The sequence below is a fragment of the Coenobita brevimanus genome, chromosome 98 (genome assembly GCF_032717465.1).
Source record: "Coenobita brevimanus isolate Jiangsu-jjx chromosome 98, ASM3271746v2, whole genome shotgun sequence".
Taxonomy (NCBI): Eukaryota; Metazoa; Arthropoda; class Malacostraca; order Decapoda; family Coenobitidae; genus Coenobita; species Coenobita brevimanus.
Genome location: NC_137051.1, coordinates 35,690,123 through 35,711,667, shown reverse-complemented (window position 1 = coordinate 35,711,667; position 21,545 = coordinate 35,690,123). Strand labels below are relative to the sequence as shown.

Here is a 21,545-nt window from a genome sequence, read left to right as displayed (position 1 = left end):
CAGTATGCAGATTATAAAACCAACATTAACTATTTCCTCACAGGTTGTGCTAAGTGTGGGCGTAGGAGTGGGTCATTCCTTCAGTGCCCGAGTTGGATTACGTAATCGGTTCAGTTTCTGTGATAATATGTGGCATACCATCAAGGCCAGCTACATTAAAAACTCTTTAACACTCAGAGTTGACAATTACCGGGAGGCTTATGGATTCAATGGCTCTGGGAATGATAAAAGTACCATTACAGGAGCACCTCTATATATTGGCGGATTGCCTGGTAAGGTCAACATTTCCATATAACATACAATAAAACCCACTTAATCCAGACAAACTGGGTGCAGAGCCAATCTGCATTAATCAGTTTTCCAGATAAACCAGCTTCCAGAGGAAGCCTAGTAAAATCCCTCTTACTCCAAGGTTCTACCCACCCATCCACATTTCCCTTCCCAAGCACACATGCATTTTCTAGCCAGGTGATTATCCTTGTAAACAAAAGCTTGAGGTAGAATGGACACTTTACAGCACAGTACTCTACATACATTAGTTTCTTCCTCTGCCAGTTTTTCTGTAAAGATTAACAAATGCTTAAAAAAAAAAAAAATCATGATTCCTAGTAATTAACAGTATAGACAGTGGAGAAATTATCAAAACAGCAACTAGAAGTATTTACACACACAAAGGAGTGTTGTGGTGTGGATGTGGAAGTGATAGAAAGTGTCAGGAGAAACACATTGAGGCAGTTTGGCCATGTGGAGTGGATGGAGAGCGAGAGACCAAGGAGGAGAGTGTATGTGAATGAGGTGGAGTGGGGGAGAGGGAGGGGGAGGCCAAGGATGAGATGGGGGGATGGAGTGGAGAGGTATATGAAAGAGGGGTGTGTGAGCTGGGAGGAGGGCAGTGAAATGGCAGGGGACAGGGCAACATGGAGGTATTTTGTTGTGGCCACCCCTTATGGTATTGAGGCATCTGGCAATAGATAGATAAAGATAAGGTGTGTATATAACAGGACGGGTGTGTATATATATATATATATATATATATATATATTTTTATCAGGACAAAATAGCCTGGAAGCTGCTCCTTTTCAAGGGAGTTCTCAGATGGGGCAAGACATTAGAGATGATGATGATGAAAAGCCCCTTTTTCACTTGTAATGAGTGAATTTGGCAGTAACTACTCCATTTGGCATATCCCAATGCAGCTCTGCTGCTTCTTCCTCCCAGTGTGCCACCAAGTGAGACCACAAATGCAAGAATCAATTCTGGTGATTTAACACGCCATGCATGGGTTTCATTTCCACTGCATTCCATTAGGGAAGTGCATCATAGGAAACTCATTTTGAATGAGTTGACGAAGTCTGGCAATACTTGGGGAAGGACACAGTACCTTTAAAACATTTTAAGTGGAAGCAAGATGCAACACACCCTTTCTTTCTTTCTGTATATCAGTGATTTAATGGACTTGGTGTGTCACAAGATGGCTGAAAGCCTCTGGATACTTTCAAATTCACTTGAGTGGTTTTATTTTTGTCGCAGAATAATGTGTATGTAATAAACTGTCATGTTTGTTGAACTTAGTATCAATACAAAAAAAAAATTGTTGTTGTGGAAGAGATCAATTTTCATGAAAAATTTTACACTGTATTTTGGTAAAAAAAAAGTTCTTAACACATGACACTGTATAGCACTGCATTTCATTTATTAGCAGATCACAGATTAGACAACAAGTAGATACTTGCAGATTATTGTTAGATATTAAACTTCCCTTTTACTTTACAGAATTTGCCAGTCAAGGTACCCTGACAACACAGGAAAACTTCAAAGGCTGCATCAGAAATATTGTGTTGAACAGTGAACGCAGGGACTGGACTGACATGTATCGCCTACAGAATGTGTTGCTCAGTGCATGCCCAGTTCAGTGAAGGATTTTCCCCTCCTCTTCATCACCTGTCTTCACACATTTCTGCCAAGTCACATCAGAGATTATTGCTTTCTTTCTTTCTTTCCTTTTTTTTATAAATATTATGCATCTTCCATTCACCTTGTCTTTTCACACATTTTTGCTTGAATCAGTTTCATTCCAATTTTGGGCTCACAAGATTTTCAACTCTTTTGTTACTTGATAAAAATTGCATAGTGTCTTTTATAAAAACTAATTTATTAATTACAGATTTATCTGAACACTCCTTTTTTCTGCAGTTTTCACATTTCTGTCAGGCATTTTGCATGTCATTCAAGGTTAAGTCTTGTAACACTAATTGATTACCATTTATCATCATCATCATCATCATCTAATCCTGTGTTGCCCCATGAGAAGAATAGGATCCTGGGGCTAGGCAAGTTGGTCATGACATTTAATGCAAGAGTGACCAGCCTCACACATCCCTGAGTGGCATTATGTGAGCAATAAACCCTAACCATCCCTTGGATATAAATCAACACAGGCTCAGTCTGGTTGGAGCACCTTAATTACCCACTAAATCTCCAGGCACCATAATTTGGTTATATGGTTACCACCCAGCTTAGTAAATGGTTTTCTGGTGTACAGGAAAGCACTTGACTTGTCACTAAGTGTAGAGTCACCCGTAGACAGAAAGAAGAGGATAGAATGAAGGAAAGAAAGACAGAAGAGGAAGGAAGGAAAGAAGGAAGGAAGAGAGGAAAGAGCAGCCACCCTATAACAGCACTACATCGAATGAGTGGATGGTGAGTGCCCCCACCTACCATTTGATGGTTATTAGGTTAGCAGATTCTCTGAATACTAGCACTGCACATTCAAATTACAGTATGTTTGATGTGATAATTTTTTTTTAAATGTAGCTGTCTTGTTGCACAACATTGATATTGTGGGAACAATGTTGTTCATCATCTAACTTTTCTTTTACTTAATGTATCTCCAGATTATGCAGCTACAATTAAAATACTACACTGTATTTTTCCTAGAGTCTCATGGTGCTTCTTTGAAAACTAGGAACTACACCCAGTTATACTACAGTATAGACATTACAATGTCTTTTTTGCAGCATTGTTTTTTTTTACAGTACAGTCAGTCATCAAGTAACGCAGATGATATGGACAGGATAAGGACTGTGGTACTCAAACATGCGTTATTCAAACAATACTTTTATATGTTTAACAGTACAATGTAGTCTGGCAAGTTTCCAAAACTCTCACTTTTACCCCTTCTTACCACCCAGCCTCACGTGAAACACCCCTCTACATATACCCACCATCAGGTAAAACACTGAAAGAGATGTAACTGTTGTAATTAAAAATGAGTGGTATTTAAATAGCATTAACAAAAACAAAAATTAGGCTGGATACCCGTGTGTTGTTGATTCATAGCTCTACGGCAGTCTCCCCCCGCCCCCCAAGTCAATTCCTTCAACATTTTTCGCCATTTCTGCATGCCTCTTTACTTGCTGTAACTCATTTACTCTCTCACACTTCTGGGCATACATGAAGATGCACAGCTTTCTGGGTGGCTGGGGCTGATCACGCAGTATGACTAAGCCACTGTCCTCCCTTGACAGTCTAACACACAAAAAAAAATCTTGCTGCACAACGTGGGTAGAACTCAGAGATGCAAGAAAGAACTGAGTATACGGGTATGTGCCCAGATACATGGATGGAAGTTGGCCAGTCATGGTGAGTCTGGCGGGTGATGTAACCACACGCAACTTTCATGTTGCGTCGCCAGGCCAGCTGACACTTCCGCTTAAGCTCGAGAGTTTCCCTGTGTTGATTATGATTTATTGCATTATGCTGACCTTGTAAGTACAGAAATGCGTAACTCAGCTGCATGTTACTCAAGGATTGACTGTACACATTTTTTTCACAGTTCTTTTACAAAAGAAAATTAAGATAAAAAGATAATGAAACATTTTAAAGGAACTCAATAATCCATAATACTGATAACATTAAGGGTTATTATTTTCAGGTTCCTGTACATTACGTAAAGAAAATTTGTTGACATTAACCAAAGGAATGAGACAACAGGTTTCAAGTCTTTTACACATTACTATTCTCTGCCTTACACAGTGTAGTAAACAGAACTGAAATAGTTTTTTTTTATAAAGCTGAGGACATATCGGTCATGTATATATGGAGAATGGAAACTTGAGGCCTGCAACACAATGGTCAATGTCTGTAAATAAGCATTGTAATTACTAATATATATTGTAGAAAGTAAAATTACTGATAGTATGTAAATTTGTTTCATGTTACCTATACATTTAATTTAGACTTTAATGAGATGTATTTTTCAAAGATTTCAGGTTAGCCATCACCTGTATGGGTTACTTCAGTCATGGGCAAGAGTAAGTTTAACCTTTTCACTGCTGATGGCATCAGTCAGTGCAGCTGGCTCAGGCTGCCACTGGCTTCAGTTGAAAGGGGCACCACCCAGAACTGCTTGATAAATCCCAGGGCAGTTTAGCCTACTTGGTATCTAGAGACTGAAACAGGGGTGTGTAATGTCTCCATGGCTATTTAATATATATATGGATGGGGTCGTAAAGGAGGTACAAGGTAGGGCAGTGGATGTGGGGGTGGCCCTAATGAATGAGGGTGGGATTTGGAAGCTTCCGGTGTTGCTGTTTGCTGATGATACAGTATTGTTGAGTGAAGATGAATGGGAGTTGCAAGGTTTGGTGAATGAATTTGGGACAGTGTGTAGGAGGAGGAAGCTGAAAGTTAATGTAAACAAAAGTAAAGTTATGGTGTTTGAGAGGAATGAAGTCACAGAGTGTGCAGTGAGGTTGGATGGTGAGGATATGGAGAATGTGAGTGCATTCAAGTACTTGGGTAGTGTGATGAGTAGGGATGGAACTTTGGGGGATGAAGTACGTGAAAGGGTACAGCAGGGAAGGAAGGTTGTTGGCACACTGAAAGCAGTGATGAGAAATAGGGAGGTGAGTATGGAAGTTAAGAAGTCACTGCATGATGGTATTGTGATCCCTACCCTGACGTATGGAAGCGAGGCGTGGACCTTGCAAGAGGGGAACAAGTCAAGAGTGAGAGCAGTGGAAATGAGTTACTTGAGAGGAGCATGTGGAGTGACATGGAGGGACAGGTTGACGAATGAAGAAGTGAAGGAACGTTGTGGGGTAGATGTGGATGTGGTTGAAAAGATTAGGAGAAATACACTGAGGTGGTTTGGACATGTGGAGAGGAAGGAGAATGAAAGACTGACTAAGAGGGTGGAGGGAGGGAGAGGGAGGGGTAGACCGAGGATGAGGTGGAGGGATGGAGTTGAGAGGTATATGAGGGAGGGGGGGGTGAGTTGGGGGGAGGGGAGTCAAATAGTGGGTGACAGAGTGACTTGGAGGCGTTTTGTCTGCGGCCACCCTTTGCGGGATTAGGGCGTCGGGCTATAGATAGATAGAATAGGTATCTAGAGAGTCATCCCTTAATATGCACGTAAACACTAACTACTTCAGTACACCACTTGCTGTGACGATTACATTTTTTTTTTTCCCCCCAAGTTTACTATGCATTGATGTTCCTTTTGAGTATGCAGATCTTTCTGTAGACATTATCTCTCAAGTTCTACAGAATGTGTGTGGATTTCTTTACAAACATTTGGTACCGTAAACTGGGGTGAATTCGGACGATTTTTTCATTTTTTTGTACCATGTAATCTAGTTTTTAATTCAGTCCAAGATCTTAAGTACTGTATGTTGAGCTGGTCCACTAGGGTATCGAATCATAGCAGTACAAAATTTAAAATGTTTCATATATAATTATAGCAAATATAGTAATGGGTGTCCGAATTTGTACTCAAACTTTGGTGAATTCGGACACACTGTATAAATTCGTACATAAATAGAAAATGAATGCATAAGACTACCCTGGGTTCCCAGTTTAGTCTCGGACCTATGTGGGGCCATTTCGGACGCTCTGGGGCTTTTAAAAAAATGTTCTTCCAGTACAAAAATAATGCCACTCCTTGACAAAATAAGCTAATGACTATAATGAGATATGAACACAAGAGCAGTTTTATTTTTTTCCTTGGTTTAAATAAAACATATTAGAACACATGTAGATAAGACAAATCTAGCTACAAACCTTAGTACTGTATATGGAACAATCATTTCTTGACTAATAATTTTGTTTTTGGAAGACTGATGGATTATAAGGTACAGGTGATATTTAACATGATTATTTGGCTTTACCAGTTTTTTGCTTGCCTTTTTCACTACGATAAGGACCTTGATCTCCACCAGTTCTTTTCTTAAATGTTCGAGTCATTGGGTGACCTTGTTTAAACAGGTAGTACCATAAAAGCTCAAGAGTATACCTGTAAATGATACATATGAACCCAATTACACACAGTATCCACATCTGGCAAATTATAAGCAATTGTACATTGTAAAAAGTGTTACTTTTTCATTCATACTCCCCCTGTCCGAATTCACCTCATGTCCGAACTGACTCCAATTTGCATGAAAATTTTAAAAATTTCATTAAATGCCCAGTTAAGAGATTAATTGAGAAGATAACGCCAATTACTTACTTTGCACTTTCACACTACGCATGAAAGTACATCCGGCCACCGAAGATTTTCCTGCATCTATTCATTAACAATTCTGCCAAAGAAAGTTTGCCAATGTTACAAATTTTATTCTTTTTACATATATTTGCTTTTTAGTATATACCTGGTATGTGTCACGTGATATATTAAGTATCTTTATACACGAAAGTACAGTAAAGAATTACAAACAATTGGGAGCAAACAGATTTCTAATATGTTTATTCATTAATTATTAATTAATTTAAACAACTTTTTATTGCAGTATTATCCGAATTCGCCCCGAGTCCGAATTCACCCCAGTTTACGGTACTGAAGAAATAATTTTGGTGTTATACCTAATTGCCAGATATTTGCATAATACTGGTAAAATTTGGAAACTATTCTTGGCAAAGGAAATTACTGCTGAAATGTAATCATCATTTTACACATCAGTTCATTTTTATTCATCATTTATTCGAATCAAAGATGAAAAAATTAACAAATGTTTACTCGTGAAATCATGAACCTATTTCAGTAGTAATTCATTTTGCCACAAATTTTAATTTCTAAATATTTTTCTTAATGCGAGAAAGAAGGAAAGGGAAATGTTCCTCCATGCTATACCTTATTAGATCATATAGCCCTGCTAGGTGACAGAAGGATGCTACCCCTCCCAGCATGGCAGCTGGGCATGGCTCGAATTCACAGCCCTGGTTCTGAGTCCAACGCTCTACCAATGAGCCACCATGTCCCCCACAAAAAAGAAGGAACCAAAGGCCAGGAGCCCACAAATTGTTTCAAGAGGAAATAAAAACAAGATAACAGAGAGCCAAATTCAAGATCCATTCATTTCAAGAAGCCTGGATACCTTGCATTTGAAAGACTGGAGGTCATACGTACAGTATTAGGAAATACATACAGAAGAAGACAGTTCCAGAGTTGACCCATTGCATACATGAAGGACTGGGAGTAATGGTTAACTTTTGCATCAGAGAACTGGACAGAAAAAGGATGAGAGTTTGTTGTTAGGTGGGTGCTATATGCCTGCCATAGAGGTGGAGGGATGCAAGCAGACAGTTCAGAGGAGCAGTGATCATTGATGTAGTAATAGAAAAGAGATAAAGATGTAACAGTGTGGTGAAAAGATAAGGGTTGAAGGGAACTAGTAAGAGAAGGAGAGTTAATGAAACAAAAAGCTTTGACTCCACCTTGTTGAAAACAGCTGTATGCAGGGAGCCTTCCCGCCCATGAGAGTTATACTCTACACGGGCAGATAAAACCGTTGAATAGTCATCAACTGTGCAGGGGTAAAGAAGGCATGGAGTCAGCTTAACACACCTAATCTCTTGGAAGCAGATTTTACAAGAGGAAATATGATCTTTCCAAGATAAATTCCGAGGAATGAAACCTCATGTATGTTCAATGATGATGCTGAATTGAGTTTGGTATTTGTTAAAATTTAGAGGATATTCTAGTGGCAGATTTTGACGTGTCAAAAGATGTAAGAAACGAGTTTTTGATGCATTAAAAACAAAATTTGACCTCAATCAGAAGTATGAGCCAAGTAGGCCTTAGGTATGCCATAGTCTCATCCCTTGTTTGTCGAAGTAACTGCTGAAATTAATGCTGCGTCCATGGATGGAAAGATGCAGAGTGGAGTCATCAGTGAATGACAACTTAGAGGGTCATTGATGAATAACAGCAAGAGAGTTGGTTATAGGACAGAGCTCTGAGGAACACCACTACTGATGGCCCAAGAAGATGAATGGTGGCTGTCAACAGCAGCTATTGTACATAATGCTTTCTCTTTCTCTCTCTCTCTCTCGTGTCAGACAAAGCTCACTAGGACAAAGCCCCATAGGGCAAAAGCCCTTAAAGCAAACCTCCCGTCTCACACACACACGTACATTTTCGTTTTTGAAGGCCCCATCATGCTTGCATGCATCAACCTTGGTCACCTAATGGTGGATCTCCATGCTGCTCGACCTCGGGCAGCTTCCCTATTTAGTCCCTTGACCCTGAGGTCACACTCAGTGACCTCGTCCCAGGTCTTTTTAGGTCTACCTATCACTACCCTGCCCCCAACATAAACACTTCTCACTTTGCATCATCCCCCAATCTTTCCATATGCCCATATCATCTCAATCTGCCTCTCTTCCTCACAGGACAAACACACTCCAGTCTCATCCTACCTCTCAACTCTTCCATCGTAAACCTAGCCCCCCACAGGCCTTGCACTCAAGGACGCACTGCACATCCACCTAATCATTGCCATTTCTGTAGGTTTGAGCCTGCGAATATCTTCTTCCTTTACTGCCCAGGTCTCACTACCATACAGCATTACACTCCTAACACATGCAGCATACAAAGATCCCTTAGCACGGAGGGAGAGCCCTCTCAGTGTCAGGAGAGGCAACATCTCCCTTAACTCCTTCCAACCACTCCTCTCTGTGCTAGCTCCAGCCCCACCTCCAGCACATAACATGTCTCCCAAATAACAACACCCTTCCACTCTCTCAAGAGACTCTCCAGCAAGTTCAATCCTTTCACGTCTGACAATCTCCACCTGCTCTCCCCGACGCACCGCACATTTGAAATCAGCATTATCTCGCAGTCTACCTCTAATACCACTACATCTCTAATGCACCCACTTATCACAAACACTGCAAAAGATGGAATTACCTCCCATGCCCTTGTGACAAATCGCACATGGCCACTCTCTCCTCTTTGACAGTAACGCCCCCAGCCCTAGATTCCATCACTTTTATCTGCATTTACTCTTAAGCCCTTGTGAACCATTACCATCTCTCCACCTTCTAAATCTTTCCTCCGCCTCGCTTTCATTCTCTGTAATCAACACTAAATCATCAACATACAACATCTCCCACGTAAGTCAATTTTTGAAGTTACGTGAGAGGACTTAAAGTACCATGATAAACAAGGAACTCAAAACTGACCCCTGATGCACACCAACATTCACGGAAAACTCATCACTCAAATCTCCATGCACCCTTACCTGGGTGTGAGCACCCACATACATGGCCATAACGACCTTAACCAGCCACTCCATGATTCCAGGCTCTCTCTTTGCCCACTTCACCACCTCTCTAGGGACTCTGTTAAAGGCCTTCTCCAAATCACATTCAAATAAATGCTTGTACACAAACAACCAGTCTATTGTGAGTCTCCACTTCAACCAGTTCTTGGTAGAAATCATCCTTTTGCTTTTTACTTTTATCCCTTTTCTTTTCCAAATTTGTTTTACTGAGGTATGTATCCATTTTGTAAACCTAAATGAACAGAGTGTGTACTTAACAAAGCATGCACGCTTTCCCCGTCTTGCTGTAGTATAAACAAACCCAGCTGACTCAACGCATCGTGGTTCTTTGTTGTTGAACCAGTCTTATTTAAACTTATTATTTCTGTTATGCTGAGTGTTTTCAGGCCGACTCCTCGTACTAAAGAGCTACTGAGCGGGGTCCTCTTTCCGGACCGGAAGTAATGCACTAACAAAGGAACAGGACATAAAAACTAGGCAGTCCACCTTTAACACATCTATTACCTTAATTACAACACCTTAACAATATTACATAGGATGGTATTATAGAGAGAGGATACAGATATACAAAGTTACGTTAGTGTAATACGGGATATTCACACACTCCTTAATTATGCTTTACAACAGGTCAAGAGTCCATAAGTGGATGGGATTAACTTGCATCAAAGTCCAAAAGGTCTTAGTGTGCTGGGACAATAGAGATGTCTGGGCTTGATGAGCCGAGGAGGGATTATTACTATAAAATAACAAGGGGGGTAGAGCACTAGAGTTCACTGCTTGGGCTCGGCGCGGCAACTCTCGCCCGCGCGTACACTGACAAGGGGGGAGACTACTCTAGACTGGACTTTGGGATAGCACTAGTTGTATGAACCCAGAACTTATAGTCTTTGCTAGGGGAAGGTATTTACGGACACTTTTTGGTGTAATCCCGCTGGTTCACTCTGTCACTGGATCACTACAGGAAAGGGGAAGTCACTATTCTTGCCCGAGTTTCTGGGGCGATATCACTTTGTCACTATAAGGGTGTAGGTCCTCACTCTGGTCACGGTGCAGGGAGACCCTCTTGCCTGGGGTCTAGACCTGTTGTAGACTCTCTTCTGGTCACGGTGCAGGGAGACCCTCTTGCCTGGGGTCTCGACCTGTTGTAGGTCCTCCTCTGGTCACGGTGCAGGGAGACCCTCTTGCCTGGGGTCTCGACCTGTTGTAGTCCCTCCTCTGGTCACTATGAAGGGAGGCCTGCCTGTGTTGGCCCTAGGGACTGGGGCCAAACAGGTGTAGCAGACGGGCCTGACGTTGTAGGGTCTGCGGCAGGGGGAGGTCGGCGTCGACTGGTTGCCGGGCTCGCCTAGGGGTCCGAGGGCTGCGGAGGTCTGCTGGGGGACGCGCCGTCAGGTGTGGGCTGCGGCCTCGTCTCCTCCTGGTACCTGGGGAAGACAAGAATTTCCCGGGGGTAGGAGGTAGGTCCCGACTGGGACCGGGCCTCTGTTCAGGTGACACTTTAGGGGCAACTCCCCCCGGTGGTGTCCGGCTACTCCTGCAGGAGTTAGCTGTCTCTAGAGGACACACGGAGGCCGTGGTCTCTCTTGCACTTATGGAGGGTAGCACAGAGGCGACTCTCTCTCTTGTCTTTACAATTGCCGTGGCACCAGGTTGATCGGTCCTGGGACCCACTTGTGGCGGTGTGTGAGGGTCTCTTACCCTTAGAGTGGCTAGGGGCGTGAGCCCCGTACAATCCACTATTGGGCCTCCTGCCCTATTTGTTATAGAGGGCTCTCCTCCCTCGTCAAAGGACCTCCTGTCCTGGTTGTGGCAGAGGGTATTACGCCCTCGTGGCTCACGGTGGCAGAGGATACAAGCCCCTCGTGGCTCACCAGGGTTGTTGCGGCAGAGGATGGTACTTCCCCGTGGCTCGCGGTGGCAGTAGGTGTAAAACCCTCGTGGCTCACCTAAGGACCTCCTGCCCCGTTGGGGTGAAGCTGTGGTCGTCACCACAAGACTACGAGGGACTGACGTATCAGTCCCACCCCACTGCTGTCGATGGTCAACCCGCCGTTAAAGTTGTTGCGGATCTAGGCTCACCTGGCGTTGGGGCAGTTACGGGGAGAAGGGGCACAGGTCAGTGGTGGTTGGGTGACCCTTTTGCCCTAGGTCATTATAACCTCCCCGTGATCTCTTCCTCGGGTGGTGGGGTGGTGGTGGCCCGGTGGTGGAGTGGGGGGTGGCGGGGCGGAAGGACCGGCGGCGGGCATTTTAATTTCTTTTCCTTTTAATAATGAAAAATCATTTAGTCTAACCTGGTACAGAGCTTGACATCGTCGGAGGTGGACGTCTGTACCGGCGCTCCACACCAGCTCAACACGGCCAGAGGCATTACCTAAATAAGTATCTTTGAATGAGTCAAGCTCTGTACCAGGTTAGACTAAATGATTTTTCATTATTAAAAGGAAAAGAAATAATAAGTTTAAATAAGACTGGTTCAACAACAAAGAACCACGATGCGTTGAGTCAGCTGGGTTTGTTTATACTACAGCAAGACGGCCATGCCACGTTGAGTACACCGCTTCCCGTCCGATCAGCGAAGTTAAGCAACGTTGGATCTGGTTAGTACTTGGATGGGTGACCGCCTGGGAACACCAGATGCTGTTGGCATCCCTACGTGTCAAGTGGGGTTGGTGGAGGATTAGTGCCCCTCCCTGTAAAACAATTAACTCTAAGCCCTTGACCACTCCGTTTGGGATACATGGCGTCTGGCAATGGATGGATGGAAGACGGGGAAAGCGTGCATGCTTTGTTAAGTACACACTCTGTTCATTTAGTTTTACAAAATGGATACATACTTCAGTAAAACAAATTTGGAAAAGAAAAGGGATAAAAGTAAAAAGTAAAATGATGTTTTCTACCAAGAACTGGTTGAAGTGGAGACTCACAATAGACTGGTTGAACGTGTACACAAACTAGAAATGGCTTTCAAAAATGAAATTGATGAAATAAAGAAGCAAATGCACTTGCAAAAGGAAGAGATAGAAAAACTGGGAAGGGAGGCCAATAAGAAAGACACAACCATCAGTGAACTAACAGTAGAATTGAATACCCTTAGGAAGAAAGTGAGTGAAATGGGAAGTACAGTAGTTAATCACGAGAGTGTTATGGAAGAGTTAAAAAATGACACAGAGACAATTAGACAAGCAAGCAGTCTTATGACCAGAGCAGTGATATTGAGGAGAAGATAACACAGGTGAATGAAGCTGTGCAAAGCTACAAAAATGATGTAGAAATCACGTATGCTGAAATGGTGAAAGTAAAGAAAGACTTAGTGTAATGCTGTGTTTTAAGGCGACTTCTCGTCGAAAAACACGAGCACTGGAACGGGGTCCTTTTACTAGACCGGATGTAATGCACTAACAAAGGAACAGGGCATAAAAAGAGACAGTACACCGTATCACATCTATTGCTTAAGTTCTACTCATTACAATGTACATACAACAATATTTGGCACATAAGAGAACAGAGATACAATATTACAGTCGCTTACATAGACTGATCCAATATATATTAATACGTGGCACAGGGCAGTCGTGGATATGTTTACTGTTACTTAGATGGAATATCACTTCACCGTGGTTGTCAGTTTGGATTAATTATCATGTTACTGGTGGATAATAATAAATGGGGGAGTCTCACTTTGGTTCACAGTGATCGGGAGTCTGTGGCGGAGATATTTCTATAATAGAGGTAGGGTGCGGATGGCGACATTCGACACTGTCACCAAGTCACGGGGGAGGGACACTTCACTTGTCTTTCGGCTCACTCGCGCACCTACCTCTAGTTCCACAGAAAACTCCCCGGTTCCTTCCTGCAGGGGGGACTGAGTTATTTAACACTTTGCACACTAATTTCTATGATACCACTGTTTAATATAGCTTTTATTAGACGCTGCCACTGTGTTTTGGATCACTGTCACTGTATTCGGGGTCACTGTCACTGTTTTACCCTTGTTTCTTGGGTTGTTAAGTCACTGGTACTTACTGTCAGGGAGGCTCCCTTGTTTGGGGCCTCGACCTGAGGGGCGGCTCCTTCCTAGGGCCGCGCTGGTGGGGTGCAGGGAGGCCCTGTGGTCTGGGGTCCTCGACCTGATCGGGGGCCCTCGGGGCTAGGGCCGAACAGCCGGAGGATTCGGACCTGCTTTCTCTGCTTCCGGGGAGTGAGGGAGCCTGGGTCTCCGTCGTTGTGGACTGCGGTGGAGGGCCTGGGCGTCCTGGGACTGCGGGTGCTCAGGGGGAGAGGCGCCGTCAGGGCTGGGCTGCGGCAGCGTCTCCTGTAGGGCTCCGACAGGGCTAAGGAACTCCCGGGTGTGGGCGGTAAGTCCGCTATCGGGCCTTGCCACCACTCTAACGCCCCCTCTTGGCCAAGAAGCCTGGATGGCGACGAAGGGCTCCCCGAAGGGAAAGAGGCTAAAGGGAGACTCACGCTCTTCGTGGTTCCCTGAGTGTGTTCATAGGGCTGAGTTGGGGCTCTACTTCCCCTAGTGTGGACTTTGGCTGGAGCCATGAACTTGCCCGGCGTGCGGGGGACACCTATAGGCTGATTGAGGTCGCCCTTTCGCTGAGGCAAGGTGCCGCCGACGTGGTGTTCCTCCCGCAGTAGGAGACAAGCCGGAGTGAGGGGCTCAAGAGCCGCACTCTCTCCAATTCGGACAGATCCTACCGTCAGGGAATTCTCCACCGTGGTACGTGCCCCAGCCGAAACTGAGTGTCTGCCCATACGGGAAACGACTAACGGAGAAACGGGATCACCCGTCTGCTCCAGCGAGAGGCCGGCCCCGAGTCGCCGCTTCCGTAATTGGGTAGCGCTACACGTACGGTAGCAGGGTCTCTCTACCCTGGACCGTATTCTGGCCGTAGCCAAAGTACAACTGGAGAGGGATGCACACAGGCAACTCTCTCTCCTCAGCGTGTTAAGGCCGGAGCCTGGGGTCACCTTCCCCTTTACACACTCTGTCAGGCCGTAGCCTGTGTCTATCTCTCTTTGTCTCTTTTGGCCGTAGCCTTGGGCCTCTTCCTGCCCTTGGGCCTCTTCCTGCCCTAGAGGGTGTAACAAGACCGTCAAGACGGTGTTACCTGGGACTGACCTCTTTTCAGTCCCACCCCTGGTCTGACGGTCACTACCCCGCCTGCACAGTAGTTCAGTTTGCCTGAACGCCTGGGGTTGGGGCACTTGCGGGGAATAGGGGCTCAGGGTCGGGATGCCCTGATGACTCTCTTGCCCGAGGTCACTAACCTCACCGGTGTGTCCTCCTGGGGTGGTGGTGGGGTGGCGGGTCGGTGGTGGTGTGGGGGGTGGTGAGGTGGGAGGTCCTGCGGCGGGCACGGCGGGCATTTTACCACCCTCCGCATCGTTGAAGTCACGGCCCCGTGACTGGAGGTGGCTGTCTGGTAGGCCGGGGTAAGGTGTTGGGTGAAGCTGACCCAGTGCGTGGTGAATTGGTTGGGCTCCTGGTGGGGGCAGAGCGTGAAGTGGAGGGAGGACGGCTGGTTGGTCCGGCGTAGGAGGCGTAGCAGGTGGTCGGTGCCTCTGATTCTGGTTGGTGGGTGGTTGTAAGGTTGCCATCGGACCCTTGTCACCTTCATCTCGGGGAATGGTGCCTGGTGGGGAGATGAAATTTGAATGCTGGAGAGTGATGGGAGGTTGGTGCTTTTATTTGGGCTAATGTGGTGGGAGGAGCGTTGTCCTTTGGGGAATTGGGAGTTGGGAAATTTCCAACGTGCTTGGTGGAGGGGTAGGGTTATGGGGGAGGTGTTGGGGGTGGGTGGGGATGGTGGATTTTGGGGTAGGTGTGTGCTGGGTGGAGGTGTCGGGGTGTATCTTGTGGGTGGGCGTGAGAGTCATCCCGATCTGGTGGTGGTCGTGGTTATGGTGGGTGTGGGTGGTGAGGCTGGTTGAGTGCGTGGTGGCGGTGAGGGTGTACGGTGGTGAGGTGGGGGGATGGTTGGTGGTGCGGTGTGACATGTATAATGGGAGTGGTCATGGGGGAAGGCGGTGGTGGGTGTGGGGTTGGCGTGATTCTCGGGAGAGGTGGGCGGCTGTGGTGGCGAGAGCGGCCTGGGTGGGGTGGATTGAGAGGTGGTGGGTGGATGGGTGTTCGGTGGGTGAGTGTCTGGTTGTGAAGTAGGGGTGGTGGTATGTGGTTGCGGTGATGGTGTATTGGGGGGAGGGCTGGTAGGCGGAGAGTTTGAGGAGGGGGGTGAGAAGGAGTAGTAGTAGGAGTCTGGGGGGTGAAGTTGAGGAAGGTCAGGGTGGCCAGGTGTGCGGGCCGGGGTGGAGGTAGGCTTAGTGCGGGGTGGGTGGTGTCAGGTGGGTTGAAGGGGCGCACGTGGCGGTTTCTGTATGTGCGGTGTTGCCCCTGTTGATCTACGGTGACTTGATATGGATTAGGCACTCGCACAATTTTGTAAGGTCCGTTGAATCGGGGGGAGGTCTTTGGTGGGGTAGGGAAGTTTGCAACCACCACAGATTGGCCAGGTGTGTATGGGTTGGAGTGGATTGTGTCAAGTGCTAGATCTTGTTTTGAGTGTAGGTGGTGGAGGTGGCGTTTGAGGTGGTGGAGAGGGTCGGTGTTGGAGGGTGGAGTGGGCGGTTGTAGGTGGTGGCGGAGGGGTAGGAGTAGGGGTGGTTCCCCGAACACTCTCTTGTGCGGGGTTATTCCATCTTCTCTTGGGCACGTATTTAACCCCCATTGTATGATCTTTACGTGTGCAGGCCAGTCTTCATTTCCCGTTTGCGTAATGCGTGTGCGGACTTGGTTCATAAGGGAGCGATGGCTTCTTTCGCATATGCTGTTGCCTTGGGGCCAGTAGGGGGATGAGTGGGAGATGTTGTATCCAAATATGCTGGCTAGTTCTTCCCAGATTTTCCCCGTAAATTCTGGAGCATTATCTGAATGGAGGGCCTGTGGAATCCCAAAGTAAGGGAAAACATGTCGGGTGAGGGCGTCGGCGACTGATGGTGCGGTGTGGTCCTTGGCGGGGCAGGTGATGATGAACTTAGAGTAAACATCCACGAAGGTAATTATGTACTTGTAGCCTGCTTTTGGTGTAAGGGGGCCGACGACGTCTAGGGAGAGTAGTTGCCACGGTTTTTGTGCTGTGACTTTTCCTGTAGGGCCTAGTGTTCGGGTGATGTCTTTGCCAAGAGCGCATGCTCGGCATGATTGTATGATCTTCTCTGCGATGGTGGATGGGTTAGGGGTCCAGTACATATCGTTAAAGATCTGTAGTAGCTTCTTCGTTCCTAGGTGGATGCCGTTGTGGGCATGGAGGTGGAGCATGGTGTCGTGGGCCGTGGCTGGGCTGAGGACAATGTGTCCGCTCGGGTCAAAGAGATGTTCGCCATGTGGGTGGAGTTTGTTGAATGTGGTCTGTGGAATCCAAGTTGGGCGTTGTTTGTTAATCCACATTTGAACCAGGTCGGGTTCTTCCTTGATTGCGTTGATTGGGAGACGTGATAGGGCATTGGCGTTGGTGTGTAGCTTGCCTGGTCGGTATGCGATTTCGAAGTCATATTCTTCGAGGGTTTCTCGCCAGCGTATCAGTTGGGCGTTGTTTGTATTTGACTGCCGTAGCCACTGTAGGGATTGGTGATCCGTAATGACTACTACGTGGGTGCCCGAGATGTAGGACTTGAAATATTCTAGGGACCAGATGATCCCTAGGCACTCACGCTTTGTGGCCGCATAGTTCCGCTCTGCCGTGCTAAGGGTGCGACTGGCACAGGCGATGATGTGTTCTCTCCCATTTTGTACCTGCGCAAGGACAGCTCCTATGGCGATGAGGGACACATCAGTATACAGGCGGAATGGGAGGTTGTAGTCTGGGAATGCGACTACTGGCACGGTGGTTAATTTTGATTTGAGGGTGGTAAAGGCTGTTTGTCTTGTCTCGGTCCACAGAAAAGGCTCACCTTTTTTTGTTAGTTCGTGAAGGGGTTTTGCGATGTCAGCGAATCCTTTGACGAATCGCCTGTAATACGATGTTAACCCCAGGAAGGCTCTGACTTCGTGCACGTCACGGGGTAGTGGGATGTCTGCGATGGCTCGAAGCTTATCTGGGTCTGGTGAGATGCCCTCGGCATTAATTAGATGTCCCCAAAAAGAAACTGATCTCTCTGCTAATACGCATTTGGTAGGTTTCAGTTTAAGTCCTGCTTGGCGTATGCGGTGAAACACTTGCTTGAGGCGGTGAAGGTGGTCAGTCCATGTACGACTGAAAACAATGACGTCATCGAGGTATGCTAAGCAAGTCTCCCAAGTTAAACCGCTAAAGGCCGGATTCCATTAAACGGGAGAATGTGGCAGGGGCGTTGCAGAGTCCGAAAGGGAGGACATTGAACTCGTAATGTTTGCCATTGGATGTGGAGAAGGTGGTTTTGTGTTAGTCGTCGGGATGCACAGGGACTTGCCAGTAACCCGACTGCAGGTCTAAGGTGGAGAACCATGTCGAGCCATGTAACGAGTCAAGTGAGTCGTCGATGCCTGGCAGGGGAGTGGCGTCTTTGATTGTGACATCATTTACTCGGCGGTAGTCAACGCAGAAGCGCATTGTCCCGTCTTTTTTTTCTTACGAGTACCACCGGAGAGGACCATGGGCTAGTAGAGTTGGAGATTACGCCGGCATCTAGCATGTCCTGGACCTGCCGGTCATCTTCCTCTCGTTGCTTAGGATTTTTCCGTCGTGATGGTTGGCGAATTGGAGGTCCTGTCGTGTGTATCTCATGGCTGAGATAGGTGGTATGGCCAAGGTCGGTCGGGCCTGAGGAGAATAGATCTTGAAAATCCAGGAGGAGTTGTCGGAGGCTGTTGGTTTGGGTTGGGGATAGGTGTGATGGTAGGGTGGGGAGAGTGAGTGGGTCTGGGGGTGGCGTTTGGCATGGTTCGGCTTCTTCAGTGTCGCCGATGATGAGTCCTCTTGGTAAGGTTAGTGGTGTGGTAGCGAGGTTGGCGACACGGATTTCTTGGGCATGTGGGGGGAGGAAGGTAGGGCTTACTAGACAGGAAGAGAGTGGTCCGGTGGGGATGGATGGTGAGAAGAGAACGGAGGTATGGGAAGGTTTGTTAAGTTTTACCCAAGCTTCATGGTGTGGTGGAATGGTGATAGAGGAGGCGACAATGGCTGGAAAAGATGGGGAGGGATGCAGATGATGAGTGGTGGGTGGTGGTGATGGGAGTCTAGTGGTGTGAGGGGCTGGGTTGGTTTTAGGTGTGTCTGTGGTATGGGACAGGTGAGTGTCTGATGGTAGTGTGTGGGGGTGGGTGTTCTTGTTGTGCCTTCGATTGTTTTTTTTTTTTTTTCTTCTTCCTTATTCTTGACTGCTGGTTGGTTGTGGTGGGCTGGATTGAAGTGGAGGCGGCGTTGATGGCAGTCAATGGTGGCATGTAATTTCTGGAGGAGGTCCAGCCCTAAATATCCATCGTATTGACTGCATGTTGAGTCGAATATGATGAATGAGTGGCTAGTGGATATTTGTTGATGGGTGTGGGTCTGAAGGGCCCGAGTTTCCCCATGGATAGGCAGGGGGCTGTCCCCTGCGTCGACGAGGTTGGCTGAGGTGGGGAAGAGGGGGCCGAATGCACCCATGTGGCGGGAGTAGAAGTGGGAATAGAGGCACGATCTTGCTGCTCCCGTATCCACTAGTAGACGTGCCTTAACCCCGTTTAGCCAAATCTTGTCGTAAACAGGGGGTCTGTAGTTCTGTGAGGTGGCCCCCGCCACCGTGGGGAGGTGCGGGGGCGGGCCTAAAAATCCATCTGTTGTGGAGTGGTGTCTTCTTGGTCGTCGTCGTCTGTTCCCGAGAGGGCATGCGTCGGTGTGTCGTCTTCCTGGGCGGCGGCGTCTAAGGAGGAGACTTTCTTGCGCCCTTGTTGAAAGCTTCTGCGCCTGCTAGCTTTGAGCTGTTCCCTAATGTCGTGTAGAGGGCAGGTGCGGCTGCAAGCCGTGAATTCCCAGGGGTTAATAGTGATGAGGTTTCCTTGTTCCCTGGGGTTTGAGCGCTTCTTCTGCGGGTAAGCTCTAGGGACTGTGGGGGGCGGCTCAGCAGCTGGCTGGTGAGGCGGCAGCTTAGGTTTGAAAGGGGGTTGTTGCCTTGTAGGAAAACGTGTCACCGCGTGGAGTGGCTGTGGTGTGGGGCGGGCGGCGAGCAGACGTCGGACGAGTTGTAGGTCATTTTCCATATCTCCTGACGGGTCGTAGATTGAGAAATGCTCCCTGACTATGCTGGGAAGGATCCTCAATAGTGCATTGAATGTATGGATATCCCGGGCATTTGGTGGTGCCTCAGGATAGGCGGCGCTGACGAGGCGCCTAGCCCGGGTGAATGTGTCATCCAGGTTTCCGTCGTAGGTGAGGGCGTCGAGTTGAGAAAGAGCGACAACTCGGCCTATTGATGGCGTGAAAGCCTGTCTCACTATTTGTGAGAATTGGTCCCATGACAGTTCGGGGACGATTTTTGGTGCGACACTAGTGATTATTTTACCCAGGTTAGGTAGTGTGACTGCTATCTTTTCTCTGTCTGAGTCGAACCCCATGTCCAGGAGGGGTTTGACCATGTCCAAATATACGTCTATGTCGCACTGGTCCGGGTTGAACCTCGGCAATTGGATGTGCAGTTTGGCTGCCATTGTAAGTTCCCTTTCATGTTCCTCCATGCGTTACTCGGATCTAGAACCACCGCTTGCCACCAGTGTAATGCTGTGTTTTTAAGGCGACTTCTCGTCGTAAAAACACAAGCACTGGAACGGGGTCCTTTTACTAGACCGGATGTAATGCGCTAACAAAGGAACAGGGCATAAAAAGAGACAGTACACCGTATCACATCTATGGCTTAAGTTCTACTCATTACAGTGTACATACAACAATATTTGGCACATAAGAGAACAGAGATACAATATTACACTCGCTTACATAGACTGATCCAATATATATTAATACGTGGCACAGGGCAGTCGTGGATATGCTTTACTGTTACTTAGATGGAATATCGCTTCACTGTGGTTGTCAGTTTGGATTAATTATCATGTTACTGGTGGATAATAAATGGGGGAGTCTCACTTTGGTTCACTGTGATCGGGAGTCTGTGGCGGAGATATTTCTATAATAGAGGTAGGGTGCGGATGGCGACATTCGACACTGTCACCAAGTCGCGGGGGAGGGACACTTCACTTGCCTTTCGGCTCACTCGCGCACCTACCTCTAGTTCCACAGAAAACTCCCCGGTTCCTTCCTGCAGGGGGGACTGAGTTATTTAACACTTTGCACACTAATTTCTATGATACCACTGTTTAATATAGCTTTTATTAGACGCTGCCACTGTGTTTTGGATCACTGTCACTGTATTCGGGGTCACTGTCACTGTTTTACCCTTGTTTCTTGGGTTGTTAAGTCACTGGTACTTACTGTCAGGGAGGTTCCCTTGTTTGGGGCCTCGACCTGAGGGGCGGCTCCTTCCTAGGGCCGCGCTGGTGGGGTGCAGGGAGGCCCTGTGGTCTGGGGGCCTCGACCTGATCGGGGACCCTCGGGGCTAGGGTCGAACAGCCGGAGGATTCGGACCTGCTTCCTCTGCTTCCGGGGAGTGAGGGAGCCTGGGTCTCCGTCGTTGTGGACTGCGGTGGAGGGCCTGGGCGTCCTGGGACTGCCGGTGCTCAGGGGGAGAGGCGCCATCAGGGCTGGGCTGCGGCAGCGTCTCCTGTAGGGCTCCGACAGGGCTAAGGAACTCCCGGGTGTGGGCGGTAAGTCCGCTATCGGGCCTTGCCACCACTCTAATGCCTCCTCTTGGCCAAGAAGCCTGGATGGCGACGAAGGGCTCCCCGAAGGGAAAGAGGCTAAAGGGAGATTCACGCTCTTCGTGGTTCCCTGAGTGTGTTCATAGGGCTGAGTTGGGGCTCTACTTCCCCTAGTGTGGACTTTGGCTGGAGCCGTGAACTTGCCCGGC

At 47.3% G+C, this 21,545-nt stretch overlaps 1 protein-coding gene and 1 non-coding gene across 2 annotated transcripts in view; both read left to right on the top strand.

The window, feature by feature from the left end:
* The window catches only part of LOC145414031 (uncharacterized), a 182,201-nt gene extending 180,285 nt beyond the window's left edge, over positions 1-1,916 (top strand). Inside the window, exons 46-47 of the mRNA XM_080283597.1 lie at positions 44-272; positions 1,774-1,916. Of these exons, the coding sequence (XP_080139723.1) occupies positions 44-272; positions 1,774-1,916 (372 nt within the window). The remainder of the gene's footprint in view (positions 1-43; positions 273-1,773) is intronic.
* A 10,180-nt stretch (positions 1,917-12,096) lies between these two features.
* Positions 12,097-12,214, top strand: LOC145414331 (5S ribosomal RNA). The gene has a single exon (XR_013899870.1). It is a non-coding gene; the product is annotated as a 5S ribosomal RNA (ribosomal RNA).
* Positions 12,215-21,545: the final 9,331 nt, after the last annotated feature.